General features: G+C 53.9%; 3 protein-coding genes across 3 annotated transcripts; 1 reads left to right on the top strand and 2 right to left on the bottom strand.

The window, feature by feature from the left end:
- Positions 1-1,847: 1,847 nt before the first annotated feature.
- CCOS01_01662 (protein phosphatase 2C) lies at positions 1,848-3,661 on the bottom strand (the record flags this gene model as incomplete). The annotated part of the gene is made up of 2 exons (XM_060449855.1): positions 1,848-2,351; positions 2,402-3,661. The coding sequence occupies 2 exons, from the start codon at positions 3,659-3,661 to the stop codon at positions 1,848-1,850; spliced, it is 1,764 nt and encodes a 587-aa protein (XP_060318505.1).
- A 3,189-nt stretch (positions 3,662-6,850) lies between these two features.
- Positions 6,851-7,761, bottom strand: CCOS01_01661 (uncharacterized protein; the record flags this gene model as incomplete). The annotated part of the gene is made up of 4 exons (XM_060449854.1): positions 6,851-6,991; positions 7,047-7,304; positions 7,457-7,696; positions 7,756-7,761. 4 exons carry the CDS (start codon positions 7,759-7,761, stop codon positions 6,851-6,853), a joined length of 645 nt encoding a protein of 214 aa, XP_060318504.1.
- Positions 7,762-8,373: 612 nt separating this feature from the next.
- Positions 8,374-11,161, top strand: CCOS01_01660 (transmembrane GTPase fzo1; the record flags this gene model as incomplete). Its single annotated transcript, XM_060449853.1, has 2 exons — positions 8,374-10,735; positions 10,800-11,161. The coding sequence occupies 2 exons, from the start codon at positions 8,374-8,376 to the stop codon at positions 11,159-11,161; spliced, it is 2,724 nt and encodes a 907-aa protein (XP_060318503.1).
- Positions 11,162-16,168: the final 5,007 nt, after the last annotated feature.

Here is a 16,168-nt window from a genome sequence, read left to right as displayed (position 1 = left end):
CCTCCAAGAAGGATACCCAAAAGGACCACCAAAGCGGGCGCAACAACGGTACACCGCGCCAGAGACGCAGGCGAAAAAACAGCAAAACGTGGATCCTCGACCCTCGGTGCCTTCGGTGTACTTCTTACGCACTGCACTGCAATGCCAAGGTGAGGTCACCTGGGGACGCCGGCGGTTCCTGTTGCGTGTCGCGTTTCCATTCCATCCATACGCAAGCAGGAGAAAAATAATCAACTTGTTGCATCCCGTGACCCCCTCGTCCCACGCCGAGGGTCGAGACTTGAAGCAAAAAAGTCTGGGGAACCTACCCGAACCTGGGGTACCATGAATGTGATGGAATTCCAATGTCCAATGTCCTTCCCCATTCGAGGACTCACCCGGACCAACCGGTAGCGAAGTAACGACAAAACCATCGCCTTACCACCCGGCTCAGCTTCCTACTCGATGACCCTTCTTCTCCGCAAATCCCTGCAACCCAATCGCATAAGAGTCAATACCATATACCTACATACATTCTGTACAAATAGGTAGGCACGCCATCACGGACAAACCAGTTCGTCATGCCTCACTGCAGGACATGGACCGTCAACCTCCCGTACTCTCCTCGTCAGCCTACCTTGCCTTCAAGCTACCTTAGGCCGCCGCCAACTCCAAACTCCAAACTCCAAAACTCCCCCAGCCTACCGCCACCACTCGCGACAAAGCACACCCGCGTCCTCGTGGTCACGTTTCCCCCCCTCGAGGCGCAGCAAACCCAGGTCACGTTTTGCCCAACTCGCCTCTCACATTCGTCCAACACATCCGAGCTCTCTTTCCTGTCCACCGAGTCCGTGGTTCATGCCCGTCATCTCCGTCCGTTCACCAACCCCCGTGATCGCGCACTACGTGGCCGTTCAATCCTCCTCACCTTGTACCTCTTCACTTGCTTATCCGTAGTAAACCCGTAATTTCTGCCCATGCTATACAATTGAGATTCGCTGCCAAGAACCCCTAATCAACGAAAACCGAAAAAAGGACCCCCTCTTTCGGCCAAAGACTCCGGGAGAATGAAACTCTACGCAGGTACCACTCACAATGCCTTTCCCTAAGTGCCTAAATAGAGCGTGGATCCCGTCCCTCTATCTTATCATCCCCGTCCACATATTGGCCATTGCTCTGAGGTGGGCGGCGGGGACAGCGTATCTGTACGCGGGGTAGCTCAAGGCTCGATAAAAGCTGATGCACGGAGAAGCTACTTGACTCAGGAGTCAGGACTAGGACGGGGGAGTCTACAACATAAATGAACGTCCCGCCTCAAAACTTTGGCTCAGAGCTCCAGCTTCCTTGACCGCACTCGGCGTGTTGTAGTTGTATGCCTGTGTATGTCCTTGACTGTATTTCCAACTTTGTTTGGGTGCCCTGGACGGGAGTGGCTCACGTACATACTCTCGAACAATGATGTATTTGTTGAATTGATCCCTCCTAAGGAGTAATCTGACGAGTTCGGGCCGTCCACTTGGATACACATGTACAAGTCCAAAGGTTTCAGAGACAGTCAGCAGACAAAATGAGAATCGCGAGTCAAAGCCATGTGATAGCTAGGTGTACATATAGCCTACGACAGGTGCCCCTTTTCATCAATGGGCCGCCTCAATCGCCTTGTGCCAACTTGCACCCCCGCTCTAACACCAACTTGCCAATAGTGGATTCTTCCATCGAACATCTTGGAATGCCGGGTTGTGTATCAGCTGCCGTAACGTAACACCTCATGCTTCGGTCATGATTGCTCTTCAACGGATACCGAAGCCAACGCCCAAAATCCCACTGCAACGATACTCCATGATTCAGTATGCTCCTTTCAACCAATTCTAAGAACTCTTCTTGGGTGCTGCGGCATCAGTCTGTTCGACCTCGGCCGGGAGAATAGCCGGAGTCGTGTCAGGGGCAACTTCCGGGGATTCGCCATCATCAATCGGTCCAGGCTCCTCTTCAAGGGTCCCATCCAGCGTCGTCGGCTTGAAGTCACCATTATCAATTGACGCGGGGTCATGCCCACGTCCACTGTTGCTCGCCGAGACGCCAATGGCCGGGGCACCTCCCTCAGCAATCTTTTGCTTCGTCTCCCGGATGATCTTTTCAGACTCGCTGACCTTGGCTGGATTGGGCGGAGGGCGCTCAATTCCAATGGCGTTCTCCTTGTCGTTCTGGCTCTCTAACAAAGCTTCCTTGTCGAGACGAACAATCATGCAGGACAGGTTGTCCGTGCTGAAGCGGTTCAGCGCATGATCAACGAGAAGCTTCGATGCCTCAACCGGGTCCTCAATGTTGCGAACAAGGTCGACAGCCTCTTGATCGGAACAGACATCCCAAAGCTAGAACACAAATTAGCCATGTTTCACTGCTTGGGTAGCACAGGACTTACTCCATCGCAAGCAATAATCATAAACTCGTCACTCTCGGGCTGAATGACGGTCTCGGTGGTATACGGGTGCCCAGTGACAAGATCCTTCATATAGGTGTCGCCCAGAGCTCTCGTTACGGCCAAAACACCATTAACGCGGTTGTTGAGTATCAAACCGCCAGCGTTCGCTATCCGTTTTCCTTCATTCTCGTCGCTGCCCTTGTGGTCATACGAAAGACGAAGCGCTTTACCGCCGCGGCAGAGTATAATACGGGCATCGCCCACGTTAGCCGTGTAGAGAACGCGCTGGCGGCTTGCTGCACTCTTCAGTTTGGCATGGGTAGCCTCGGGACCACTTGATGCCGCCTTGTCGTCTGCGGTCTCTTCTGAAGTCAGCTTAGCAGCCTTCGTGGCTGCCGCAGTAGCTGGCGCAATAGCCTGAGAACCGGTTGCCGAGCGGTCACTCGGGACCCGTTCCTCCCAACGCAGCACGGCGACGGCAGCTGTGCATCCACTATTCTTAAGAGGGAGCTTCTCCAACTGTGCATCAACAGAAGTAAACGTTTGATCGAGGAGTTCGGGAATGGGGCCATTGGGATTCTTTCGGATTATTTCCTCCAGTATGATATGAAGTTTTTTGCCACACCAGTCGGCAGCAAAGGTGCCAGCGTGACCATCAAAGATGGCAAAGTATCCATTGTCCGTTTCAACCATCTCTTGCGAGGAGGCGTCCTTCTCGTCGGATACAGAGTCGCTCTTTTTACCGTCGATGGCAGGGGCTGGGGTATGCAAAAAGTTATAGAGGAAGGCATGGGTGTCCTCCATGGTACGGCGGCACTTTTTGTTCCTGTCTTCCCAGACACCGACGCGGAAAGTGGAACGCGGGCCGGGAATTGAGTCGCCGGCTGAGTTGTTGTGCTGGCCCTGAGGCACAGCGAGAGCAGGATCCTGCTTACCCAGCTTCTGGAGAGGGGTCTGCGAGCTCACATCCGAGTTGGATCGGCCGACCTGGGAAAAGTTCAGGGTGTTCTTGGCATGAGCCAGCAGGCCCGCGGCCTTACTTTGAACACCGCTGGCACGGCGCTTCTTATCCGCAGCGCCATCTTGCTGCCGTCCCGGGGGACTGCTGTTTCCGCTCCGTTTGTCGCCGCTGGCGGCCTGGTCGTTTGACTTAAGGGAGGCTGAGGCGCCCTTGTCGGATTCGGGCGAAGGCGACTTGCGGTCCTCTTTTGGGTCGCTCTCCGCCTTGGACGCAGCCGAGTTAGAGCCGCCGCCGAACATTCTAGTCAGCAGACCACTCCCCTGGTTGGAGAGGCTGCGACGCTTGCTTCCTGCCAGTTTAAAGAACCTCGAAAAGACGTCAGAGGGACCGGTCCACACGCAGGGTCAATCGAGTTCGATGGGGTCGCAGTGAAGCTGTCTTCGTTGGATGCGTTTTGGATTTCGGAGAAGGATTGTCGCGAAGATGGATGTCTGATAAAGGTATCGTCAGTATTAGGTGAAGAGGTTGGAGAGAACGGTCGTCGGGCCCATGGAGGGGCAGAATGGTCCGAGGCCGACCGGGGGCTAGGCAGAGGGTCGGGTCCGAGCTGAGGAGGATTGATGCATAGGTAAGACGAAAGGAGCCAAGAGAGGAAGAGACGCTGGTCTCTGAGCGGCAGGCGGTATGGCGACCAAGTGCGCCAGCTAGTGGCTATGTGACTGACGTCTAATATCAAGATGGCGCAGGTAGGTATGTGCTCTGCGAGACTCGTAGCGCAACCAGATGCTCAAAAAGTGCTGCGCGCAGCCCGCAAAAAAAGGGTTTGATGAAGATACGGGAACAAGCAGATATCAACAGCGGGATGTATGATGTTTGTGTGTCCAGTTGGCCTGGGGTGACAAGTGACGTAGGCTGGCTGAATGATGGTGGAGGGGAAACCAGAAGGGTAGAAGCAGCAGTAACTCACCAGAGTGACGTACCCAGCGATTCGGAGTGCCGGGACGACGTGGTTGAAGCTGGTATTGATGGCGAGATAGAGACGCCGAGGGTGCAGTTTGAAGATTGCCGGGTGTGATGGCAAAGGCTGCAATATCGTCTAGGAGGGGAGGAGATGGCAGGTTGTTGGTGTTGCGTGAACAAGGTAATGTAATGATGGTGGGCGGCAGAGAGAAAGAGAGTTGAGGTTGTGGAAAGGCGATGCGAAATGCTGCCCGCTTGGTGCTGGTAAGTGTCTCCGCAGCAGCCTACCTAGGAGGGGGAGGGGATGGGAGGGGCACGGGGAGGGCAGAGGCCAGAGTTGGACGGTTTGGAGGGACCGGGAAGGGGGGAAGGTGAAAAGCGAAAGCGGCGGGAACGATTCACAGGGTCCCGTCCTTCCATTCTTAGCGGCGCTTAATACCTGTTCTCCGCTCTCCGTTATGGGGCCTTTCTTCCCTGGCCTGAGCTTCTCACTCTTGTTCTCAACCACCCAAATCCCTATATAGGTATCGCAGCAGCTGAAGATAGTCTGAAACTTAATGCTGTCCAACACCTCAAATATTCACCGAGGGTGAGGCAGATGCGCAGTTAGGTAAGTTGACAGTCACAGCCTTTAACATTGAAGAGGGGGAAATAGGTATAGAGTTGTGTGACCACACAGGCGACGCAAGTTGTGTACCTCAGCAGCTCAGTGATGAACAACACCAATTGGGGGGCGGCGAGCTCCACTCAGGCCGTAGTGTACACAGTAGTGTACTGCCGCCTGCGTTGTCAAGTCTCACTTGAGGCGGTGATGACCTGCGTCAGGTCGGGAGGTGAGGCGAGACGAAGCGAGGCGAGTGTCCGTGTGTGTAGCGTCCGCCGGGAAACTGGATCTAAATCTAGATCCCTCCCCAAGCCAAGAAACAAAGGGCACGCCGGGAGTTTCGACTGTTCTTGTGAGATGTGTCCGATATTTGGATAGTAAGTCCTTGGCTAAACTGACGGGCATATGCTTCGGAGTATCTGCAGGGACAGAGAGGGGATGAAATAGAGCAATATGAGCACTAAGTTAGTCTCATGCGCCCTGCGAAATACACTCTTCTCACTGATTCCAACTACCTACCTATTCCATCTATCTCTGTCCAAAGTGACGAGTGTGGTCTCGATCTCAAAGTGGACTACTGACCTCACTCCAACGCCCACCCAATGGGAATGCTAGGTCAAAATCGGCGTTTCTCTCGCCGATCACCAGCGCCAAAGTACCGAATCACTTTGCGTTCTCGTCATCCTGCGAGGTAAGCATCGACCGCATCATTTTTCAAACGTCTTTCGGTCTATCAGATGTAGAAACAATAATCATGTATCTAGGTTCGCATGGCTGGGCGTCCCATGTGACGCATAAACGAACAGGCTCAATCTAGGCTCTCACTCATGCCACACATGAGAAACACACTGCCATTGCGTTTCTCAATGCGCATATGCCATGCCAGAGATACGATGAATAGTATTGAACAGGACATGGCACGCTGGCTGGAGTGTAAGACGACCCTCGGCCGAAAGCCAATATGTGCGGCTAAGCCACTCCGTAACCCGACCCAATCTAGAATATGTTGGCTGCCCCAAGCGCAAGTTGCTATGGCAAGAGAAAGTCATGATCAAGCTTGTTTACACCACAGACAAGGACGGCATATGATAGTATTGCGTGGTCCACCTCGACATTATGGACCGAGGGCGGATGTGCCTTTGCTGGTCACGACGTGTTGGCGTGACAGCTCAACTGGCATATGAACCCTGCAGATCAAGCGGGGTGTGTAAGGGTACCCGCTTAAGCTATCGATCAAGCGCCCATCTATATCCTGCTCCATCGAACCTCATAGGCACAAGCTCACAAACAACCTGTTGTTGTGAGAAATCAGGGTCCGTTGGGGGCCCATTTCGCTGGGTTGGGCTGGCCTGGAAAATGTAGATTACCTTGGAGATATCCGATGGCCCACATGTGCTTGCACAGCACTACACTAACAGAATCGCTGACTCGAGTCATCAGTGCCGCCGACATGGCATTCTGCGAGTGGTAGATTCGTGTGGTTGCTTTGATGCAACGATTTGCCTGGATCCTCACCTTCACCACGACAAGCGACTCTCATTTGTCTTGCATGCTAAGTAGATACTCGGGATAAACCTATGTGCATCAGATGAACCGTGGAGGCGACACCCAAGCATGAGGGATGACCATTTTCAGCACACAGGAGGGGCCGGCACTGGGTGCAGACGAATAACGCAATGTTCCGATGTCACCTCCCAAACAGCATTTCACGGCTCGTTCACGGCGACTCCCATTGAAGTAGACGTATTGTGAAGTAGACGTATTGCATATTTAGAGCCTTGCCCGAGAAAAAGTTCGCCTTCCCTTATCCTGGAACGCCGTTCCACATGTGACAAAACAAACTGGCTGCTCCGTTACCTCCCTCATACATCGCTGTCGTCCGCAAAATATCGTCATCACTCCACCAGACCCTCCATTGTTGTCATTACCGCCGAAGACTGTCCAGGCGGGCCTGAAGGTCGTCGTCGCCGGGATCCGCACCTCCACCTCCACCACCTCCAACTGCTTGGGCAATTCTGCCTTCGGGGACGGCCGCAGTTTGCATCCCGGACGGTGTTTCGCCCAGCTGCACAGTTTATCGTTAGCTGTTGAACCGCCAATGTCTGGATGGGGGTACTTACCGCTGATGTCAAGTCAACTCCAATCTCTTCCAGGACTTGCTCGACAACTTCCTCGCCTTCCTCCTCGGCACCAACATCCATAGCATCATCCATAACGTCGTCCATCATCTCTTGTCTCTGGTCCATAATGTCGTTCTCGCGCTCAAACTCCATTGCGATGCGCTGAAGAGCGGGGAGGTTCATCGATCGGTTCATGGTGCCAAGAGCTTGGGTTGCGCCCTTCATGGCCGTCATCATTTGTTCGTTGGTGCGGTATGTCTGTAAGATGAAGTGTCAGCTAAAGTTTACGAGCCCCAGTGACCGGTTGTGTAATACCTGAAGCCGGAGAGAGATCTTTTGCAGTTGACTGCGCATGCCGTAGAATTTCTCAATGTACCTGCAATGACAGTTAGCCGGTTTGTGCGCCGTACACCCATCGGCTTTGTGACTCCTTGCCTTCTTGTCCGGACCAAATCCTTGGCCTGGATCTTGCAGGCGCCCATCTGTCCCTTCTGAGCACTTTGCTTGATCTGGGTAATCAACTGCTTCTCCTGCTTCTCCAACTTGATTCGGACCTGATCCAATTCTCGAATCGCCTTATCAAGCATGCGCTGATTCTTGCGCAGACGCTCCGCAGGCGTCATTCGCTTGCCGAACGCCCATTCCAGAATCTAGGCCACAGGGTTAGTGGTCGGTCGAGTCGCGGCGGGGAAAGGTGCGCGCAGCATACATTCATCGTGGCGGCTGGGAACAATCGTTTCCGAGCGGATGAAGCGTCGCGTATCGGAATGGCAACAGGAAGGCACTCAAGAGATCGATGGTAGCGATTGTGTAGCTATCGTGGAGAGGAGTTGATAGTGGAGGTTGATTGATATTCGGGTTGCCTGGCACTCACGTAACAGGCAAGGGTACGTACAACAGCTTGGCACAGCGTCAGGTAACTTCCAAGGAAACCACAGGTGAGTGGTGAGCGCTGCTCAGATCGGTTGCGCTGACCCGCTGAAAGGTCCGACCAGGTTCCAACTTCCCACCTGGGGGGAAATGATTAGATAAGGAATGGAAGCGTGGCAGCCCAGCCTCGGATGGCGGCGGCATTTTCCGACTCGAAGTTTTGAGCCAATGGGCGAAGCGCCGCGACAAAGGGTGGTGGGAAATTTGCCGCTCCGCCCAAAATCATGCGCTGGGAGTTCCATTCATGTACGGAGTACATGACGAGCTTCCCTAAAAAACATTCTCGACTTGCTACGCTAAAACCTCGTCGCCTCCCAAACAAATCCCCTTTCTTCCCGTCCTCTAACCCACCTGATTGTTTCTCGACCATGCTGCTTCAACCCTCGACCGACCGAAAATGAGCCAAGATTATTTTTCAAAGAAGGGCAAGGCCCCCATGGACCAGGAGATTGAGAAGGACGACAACGACGCGCCTTACCAACCAGTGCCGTCATCGAGCAGGCCACCGCAATTCATGACCGTTGGATCCGGCTCCACCTCTGCACATGCAGCGCATCTCCAGTCACTACTCGAAAACGATTCTGGCTACGGCGGCAGTATCGCGGACGGCGACGCCATGACTTCCTCCGGCGACCGACATATTCCGACTCCTGTCAATGGCCAGCTCTCCGAAGCTGACCGGCGCAGTCAGGCCGGCGCTATCCACCAGCTGTGGTACAATGCCCACAGGGTGACGCTGGGTCGCTCCATCAACAAGGTCATTGAGCTCCTCAAGGAGTTGCAAGAGATGAACGTGTCCTGGCCAGCCCACTATCCATCTGTCCAGCGAGCCGAGGGAGCCCGCCCTGCCCCTTCACACTCATATTCGACCATCGGCGAAGCCCCCGCGTCGACATCCGCCTCGTCCGTTCCGTCTTCTCCGACCGCTCCCCCATCCTTACGACGATCCTTCACATCGCTAGAAGCGCGCGAGAGTGCCGAGTCGAGCCGTGCACAGGAAAGACGGGCGCCAGAAGAGCCACGACTCGTCACACCTCAAATTGCCCAGGACTTCTCGGTCCTCAAACTGGATCTCAAGCTAGGCTCGCTTCACCAGGCAGAGCTTGTCCACTCTTTGGAGAAGGGGTCCATCGCCTCCCTTTTGGATGGCAAGATCAGTTCCAGCGTTCGACACCTGCTCAACCTCCGTGAACGGATCGAAGATACTTCCAGCAAAGTCTTGATCACTGGTGATCTGAATGCCGGCAAATCGACCTTCTGCAATGCTCTGCTTCGAAGAAAGGTCCTTCCCGAGGATCAACAACCCTGCACGGCAATCTTTTGCGAGGTTCTGGATGCAAGGGAGAATGGAGGCCTCGAGGAGGTGCATGCCGTTCACAAGGACGCCGACTATGACCGCCATAACGAGACCACATACGACGTTTACAAGCTGGCGCAGCTCGAGGAGCTCGTAGTGGACAACGAGAAATACACCCAATGCAAGGTCTACGTCAAGGATGTACGAACCATTGACGAGTCTCTGCTCAACAATGGTGTGGTTGATATCGCTTTGATCGATGCCCCGGGTCTCAATTCTGATACAACGAAAACGACGGCCGTCTTCGCCCGACAGGAGGAGATCGATGTCGTTGTCTTCGTGGTATCAGCTGCCAACCATTTCACTATGACGGCCAAGGAGTTCATCTGGGCAGCAGCTGCTGAGAAGGCTTACTTGTTCATTGTGGTGAACGGTTATGACAACATCAGAGACAAGAATAGGTGTCAGAAGATGATCCTCGACCAGGTCCACGGGCTGAGCCCGAGAACGCACAAGGAATCAAATGAGCTGGTTCACTTCGTCTCGAGTAATGCCGTTCCTACAGCTCCTGCGCCACCAGGCGGGCCGTCTGGTGGGGGCAGCGGCGGAGGCGGTGGTGACGACCCTAGTGACGATCCTAAGGGCAAAGGCAAGGACGTTGAGAAGATCCGAGACTTTGAGAACCTCGAGCAATCGTTGCGGAGATTCGTTCTCGAGAAGCGCGCCAGATCCAAGCTGGCACCGGCAAAGACTTACCTCCTCAATATTTTGAACGACGTTCACGTTCTTGCCAACGTCAACTCAGAGGTTGCAAACTCCGAACTTGATCGTGTCGTCAAGGAGCTCAAGGAGATTGAGCCCCAGCTCGAATCCAGCAGAAAGGCCACGGCGCAGGTTGGCGATGAGATTGACAAGATCACCGAAGGGACATGCAAGGAGGTCTACGACTACACGCGGACCACTCTCAGCACGGCTATCGATCATGCTGGGGACAACAACCACGGCGTTCCTTACCGGGGCATCTTCAATGCTTTCGAGTACGCAGAGGAATTGAAGGAAGCCATGATGTCCTACATCCATGAGTCAGTTGTTGCCTGCGAGGAACACGCAAAGACCAAGACGGTCGGTGGCGTGAACGCCATTAAGCAGCTCGGCATCATGCATCTTGGCGACGACTACCAGAGCCTGGTGTTCCGGCCCGACGTCATGTTCAAGAGAAAGCGCGACTCCATGGCACGTAATGTCGACGTCCCCACTGAACTCTGGGATTTTGTCGACTGGCACACCATCGTCCAGAAGCAGGAGAAGGTGGCAGGCACGGGAATGGCTCTCACCGTTGCGGGAGCTCTCGTTCCTCGCATAATGGGTTCCAGCGGCTGGTTGGACCATGCGTTGAGCGCAGCGAAGATTATGGGCAACGACAACTTGCGTCGCCTCGTTGTCCCCGCCATCGTTGCAGCTTGTAAGTTTTTCGAATCTCGTTCTTTGCTAGTAGCAGATGAAGCTAACGTCAAACCCCCTTTCAGCATTCGCAGCCGCCGCCTACATCCTCAACCAGATCCCCAACTCTCTGCCCCATCGGCTTTCCACCAAGATTGCGGCTCAACTGGAGGCAGTCGACTACGTGCACACCAACTCGACGCGCATCTCGGGCTCAGTCCGCAAGGTTCTCCGCTTCCCTGCCGACAACCTCCGCGTCGGCCTCGAGCAGTCCGTCAAGGACCTCGGCAAGCGCCGCGAGGAGACGCTCAAGGTCCGCCAGGAGAGCGAGGTCGCGCTAAAGTACTTTGGCAACCTCGTCCGCAACAGCGCGCAGCAGAGGACCGTCGTCGAGGGCGTCGACCTGGATGCCCCGCCGCCGGGCGCCGTCGGTGCCGGCCTTCATTGAAAAGAAAGAAAGAAAGAAAGAAAAGGACAAGAGCAAGAAAAGAACAATACCCATCTCAATTCCTTGTTTAATGTGGCACAAACTATACCTTACGATAGCATGGAAAAAACGGCGTTTAATTATCCGGTGGTTCGAACACTGGGCCTTCCCCCTCGATGTATACCTGAGTTTATATCCCTCCCCCTTTTGCCCTCATGGACTTTTTTTCGTTTCCTTTCACAAAAGTGTGCTGTTGAGAGCACATCACGATAGGCATGTACGTAGACGCAAAGACAACCTAATTCTCGATACACTTATTGAAACCGTGACTACGTTTCTCAGAGACCCGTAGTTGAGTTTCGATGGCGCCATGCTCATCAGATGCGACCATTTACAGTATGGAGGATGGAACTCCAGTCCGAATGGTGTATATCAGCTTCAGCTCGGGCCCCAAATCCGAATATGCATCGACGGGCTGATCGGCGGCGGCGGCGGCGGCGGCAAACCTTTGCGCGGTCCAAGGTCAAATGTCACGGGGGAGAACATGAGGTGTGCTCCGGACGGGATATGTAATCTCCTTACTCCCTCCACTTGCTTACGTAGTGTATGGGCAGTTCAACGCTGCCGAGGCACCGTTTATGCCCGGAGCTGTGAACCGGAGCTAGCTAGCGCCGGGGTGCCGCTGGGCCGTTGGGTTATTGGGCCATATTGGATTCCGTTCTCCTGAGAGAGAGATTCCCTCAATGTTTCCTCACCCCATAATGCGGATAACGTTCTTTCGAAGAAGATCTGAGATTAAATTCTACAGCAGCGGTGGAGCCTGCAGGTATCTGTTACCTAAGGTATCTGTAGCTTCTGGGTGCTGGGATGACGTCTCCGCAGCTATCCGTACCCATGTTGATCCGTTGAAGATTTTAGATGAACGCCTCGATTTACGAGATACTGAGGGGTTCGCCTACGGACACATGAATGAAATCTCGTTCATGTGACGAGGTTCATCCAACTTGCAATGAACCAAGACGGCATGCCGGGAAACTCGAGGACTCGCTCCGCTTTGACCGCGCTGCTTTCAAGTGATGAAATCGGGGGTTTATGCATCACCGGACTTGGATGAGAGGGCGGGGGAATATGCACGCTGCATGTTGCACGCTTGCATTATGTACTTCGTACCTTACCTTCTACTGCACGCTAGGAGCTGCAGGCACTTTATTTGAGGTTTGAGAGGTCTGGCCCTTACACTATGTAGAACAGTAGCAAAGTTTCCCGGTGCTGCCGCTGGAGCTGGGAATTGAGTGTTGAGGTCCGCAATACGGAGTACATTGACCAGATTTGCGATGTGATGGGACGAGAGAGATCGGAGGTTAATATGAGCTGCATCGTCCGAAACAATGACAAATGCTACTGAGGACGGATAACATGCACTTGCAGAGGAGGACCCCTACCGTTGCCCCTCTTTTTCGCTGAACAACGGAACTTCTAGAAAGATGCATAGCGAACTTAGTAGAGGTAGGAAACGAGTCCGAGAAGAGACGTTTGGTGAGAGACCCACGCGTTCGAACGGCTGGTACGGGACCAGTCTCTGGGTAGTGGGAGGAAACGGCAGCGAGAAATTGGGGTGAGAGATTATTCTCAAGCTCGGGGGGGACGGCTCTCTATGGTGGTGATTCGGCGAACTTTTTTGATTTGACTCTCATTTCCGCACCTGGGCTTCTTTGGCAAGCAGGCCGTTGTGGATTCGACGACGGTCATAGCGCATGGCCGAACCGCCGGTGGAGTTACGGTGTACACTGAGATTCGTTGACTGCTTATCCCATTGCGCCAGGCGTGTGCTGAGGAACGTCAAACATTGTGGCTTTCGGAAGAACGATCTTGCTGGCACTGGCGATGGCCATTGTTGATGGTCAGTAATCCGCGCACGTTAGAGTGGTTGAACCAGATGTCGTTGGAGCAAGACTCGGAGAGCCTTTCTGCCACCTCCACTTGGCAGTCCATGGAGTCGGGAATCAGCCAGGGTGGCATCATTCAGTGTTCACGTCAAGCCGTGGGAATTTGGCTCAGAGTTTTGCTAAAGTCAGAAAGCTAGGGTCGATCATGTGGTGGTGGGATACGGAGATCATTCCGACGGGACGAACTCTGCTCATCCCCCCCATGGTGCTATTCTTGAACCTGAGTCGTGGCGGGTGTAAGTGGTCGTTCGTCATTATTGTTCCTTTGGCCGTTGAGGTTGGAGGAATGTGAACGTTGCGTATGTCGAGCCCCAAAATATGACACTAACCACTTGTTTGACTTGAGTGAATGGATGGTTCAAAACAACAGCATCCCCCGGAACCTATTCGTCGCATGTCGTCCAACTTGCGACGCAGACATGTTGAAGCAGTTTCAATATCCCGTGTATATTGAGTTCTCCGATTCGTCGAGAGTCGATCCCGTAGCCAATGTCCAGTCAGCGTGGCGTGCAAGTGCAGCCTACTCAGGTTCCGGGACTCCGGCGGCAGCATTGGACGTTTCATTGCCCTTGCTCCCCCGGACCTGCCACGTTCTGCCCGCCCGCCTAGCTGGTGTCTTTCTTTCTTTCTCTCTCTCTTTTGTGTCTTGTCACTTCGTGCCTTGACCGGTGTCTTGACCTGACTCTTTCTGACCTTTCTCGGCACGGTTGTCGCGTCCAAAATAGTGTCGAGAGGAACTTACGTGGGCTGACGGCGAATGACAAGATGGCGTCGCTTTGTTCCCCCTTAGCAAGTTTTCCAGTAGCGGCAAAGGGTGGCGTAACATGATGGTGGAGGATTAGGGGGCACTGGAATGGAGTGTTTTGTTTGGTCGTTCAACGGCGAAGAAGAAAGACAAAACGGTTCTCGTGGAATTCTTAGGTAAATCGTGACCGTAGCTTGGAAGCCCCTTCCTTTCAGTTCCACCGCTCTAATTCCTAGTAGGCATCAGTTCGTGGCTAATGAGATGCAGAGAAGGGTATCTGTTGGAGAGGCCAACATCAACAGAGTTTCTTTGGACCAGCGATCAGTCCGAATTAGAAGGCTTGGAAGGGACCGATTTGCTGCAGGACGCAGATGCCCCGTGCTCTGCCTCCGTGCCTCTCCACCGGGATGGATGGTGGTCTGTGTTGTACTACTCAAGCGGCAGTCCCAGCGATTCCAGGGTGCGTTGCAGACGATTGGAAGCAGAGGATTGGCTGAGGGGATTGTCATCATGGTTGCTGGAACTTGGTTGGTGGTCGTCCGTCTCCCTTGGTCTTGTTCTAAAGAATTCCCGTTCTTTCCCCCCTTATTAAGGACGTCTGCTGCGTAGACCAAAAGACGATTCCATTCTCGCCCTAAGCCCGCAGACGAGACCCCAAAAGGGAGAAGATCCAGGGGGGGCCCGAGAGCAGCCGGCGCGAGGTGCTTTAGCTTTAAGCTGTATCTGCAGGACCAGTGCGGGTGAGAATAGGTGGTTTAAAGATGGTGGTTGGTTGGAAGTGGTGGGTTCGAGATGAAGTCCAGCGACGATGAGCAGAGGGGAGAAGTCAAAAGTCATCCCTTTGATGCTTAACTAAGCCAATTGGAGTTGGCGAGGAAGGAGACACTTTCTGTTTGGTCCCTTCCAAAATAATCCATTTATGATTTGGTGCCTTCCGTTGTCAAACCCGGTCTTTCAGGCAGGCATGGACCCGTTGCGGATACCTTCCCTTACTGTGTAGACGGTACGTAGTAGACCCCAATCGGCCCTCCCCTGCCAGTCAGAGACACAAAGTTGGGGTTCCCTTCCATTTCGACGAGACTTCCATGACAAGCAAAAGAAGTTCCCGACTGTCGCCTCTTTCTCTCCTATCCGCCCCCCCTTTTCTTCCCGCTCCGTAATACTTTTTCTGCTGTCAACTTATGCGTGTCTTCCAAGCGCAATACTGCGTATCTTCAGCTTGCGACCTTTGCGACTTGGATACATCTCTACACCTAAACTACTTTTTTCTTCTCTCTTCTTTATCCTTATCTCTCTTCCTGTGCCCACCCTACCTTACCTTACTTTCTTTTGGACCCCTTGTTGTCCTCGACCCTTCAGACCCTTAGCTCTTTAGTCGTACTAGTCCCATCCAATTCTTCATTTACGCCTCTCTTCACGGTACTCTATCCGTACTGCCCTTGCCACGGTCCAGCCGTAATTACACCTTCTCTCCATTCATTTCATCTGGCTGCCTTAGCAGTAGCTGCACGCTCATTTCGAGAGGTACCTTGACCTTTCGTCCCTACCTGTCTGTCTCTCAGTCGTTACTTCCATCGCCTACTTTGGTACTGGGTGCGTAGTCAACCCTGTCTGCTGCACTGCGTTCTCATCCCACGCGTCGACCACCACCTCACCTGCAGCAAACTGGTGCAACAATACGACTTCACCCACCCCCCGAGCCGGCAGACGCGACCTGGGCAGATCAGACTATCATTATCCGTACCTATCCAGAACCTCCCTACGCCCAAGACACCCCTCCGTCTCACTCGGCCTCCACCAAGAAGCTCTCCTCGTCGAGGTCCGTGGCTCAAACACGACCTTTTCCCACTTTCTCTTTCCTGTCGCATTTCCCATAGACGACTCAAATCTCCCTCCTCAACCCTCGTCTACCTACACAACAAAGGGCCGGACACACTTTCTTCTGCCTGTGTCTCTTTTGTGCTGCCCCTCTTTCTTCACGACACTTCTTGGTGCCCATGTGCAGCTCGCCCATGCCCCTTGGCCTGTTCTACATGTCGCCGCCTTTGCCACTGCTGCTGTCGCCGCTGCACTCTTCAGCCTTACCCCTGAAAATCGCAATCGCCATCGGTCCGGCCTGCGCATACTAAGCGACGAAAAACCCCCCTTCCGAACCACTTTTTGGTTCTCCGTCTGAATCCACCCGATTTCGCTCTGCGGCCCCCCGGATACCAGCCTCGCCAGCAGCTACCTCCGTACAGTTCCGTACAGCTCCGTACAGCTCCCGGCTCCCCGTCGCAGTCGCAGTAGCAGTCGTAGTCGCACTCGCCGCGCGCTCGCTCTCCACGCCCGCCGACC

Source organism: Colletotrichum costaricense, assembly GCF_030867565.1.
Source record: "Colletotrichum costaricense strain IMI 309622 chromosome Unknown Scaffold_2.1, whole genome shotgun sequence".
Taxonomy (NCBI): Eukaryota; Fungi; Ascomycota; class Sordariomycetes; order Glomerellales; family Glomerellaceae; genus Colletotrichum; species Colletotrichum costaricense.
This window is presented reverse-complemented; position numbering and strand designations above follow the sequence as displayed.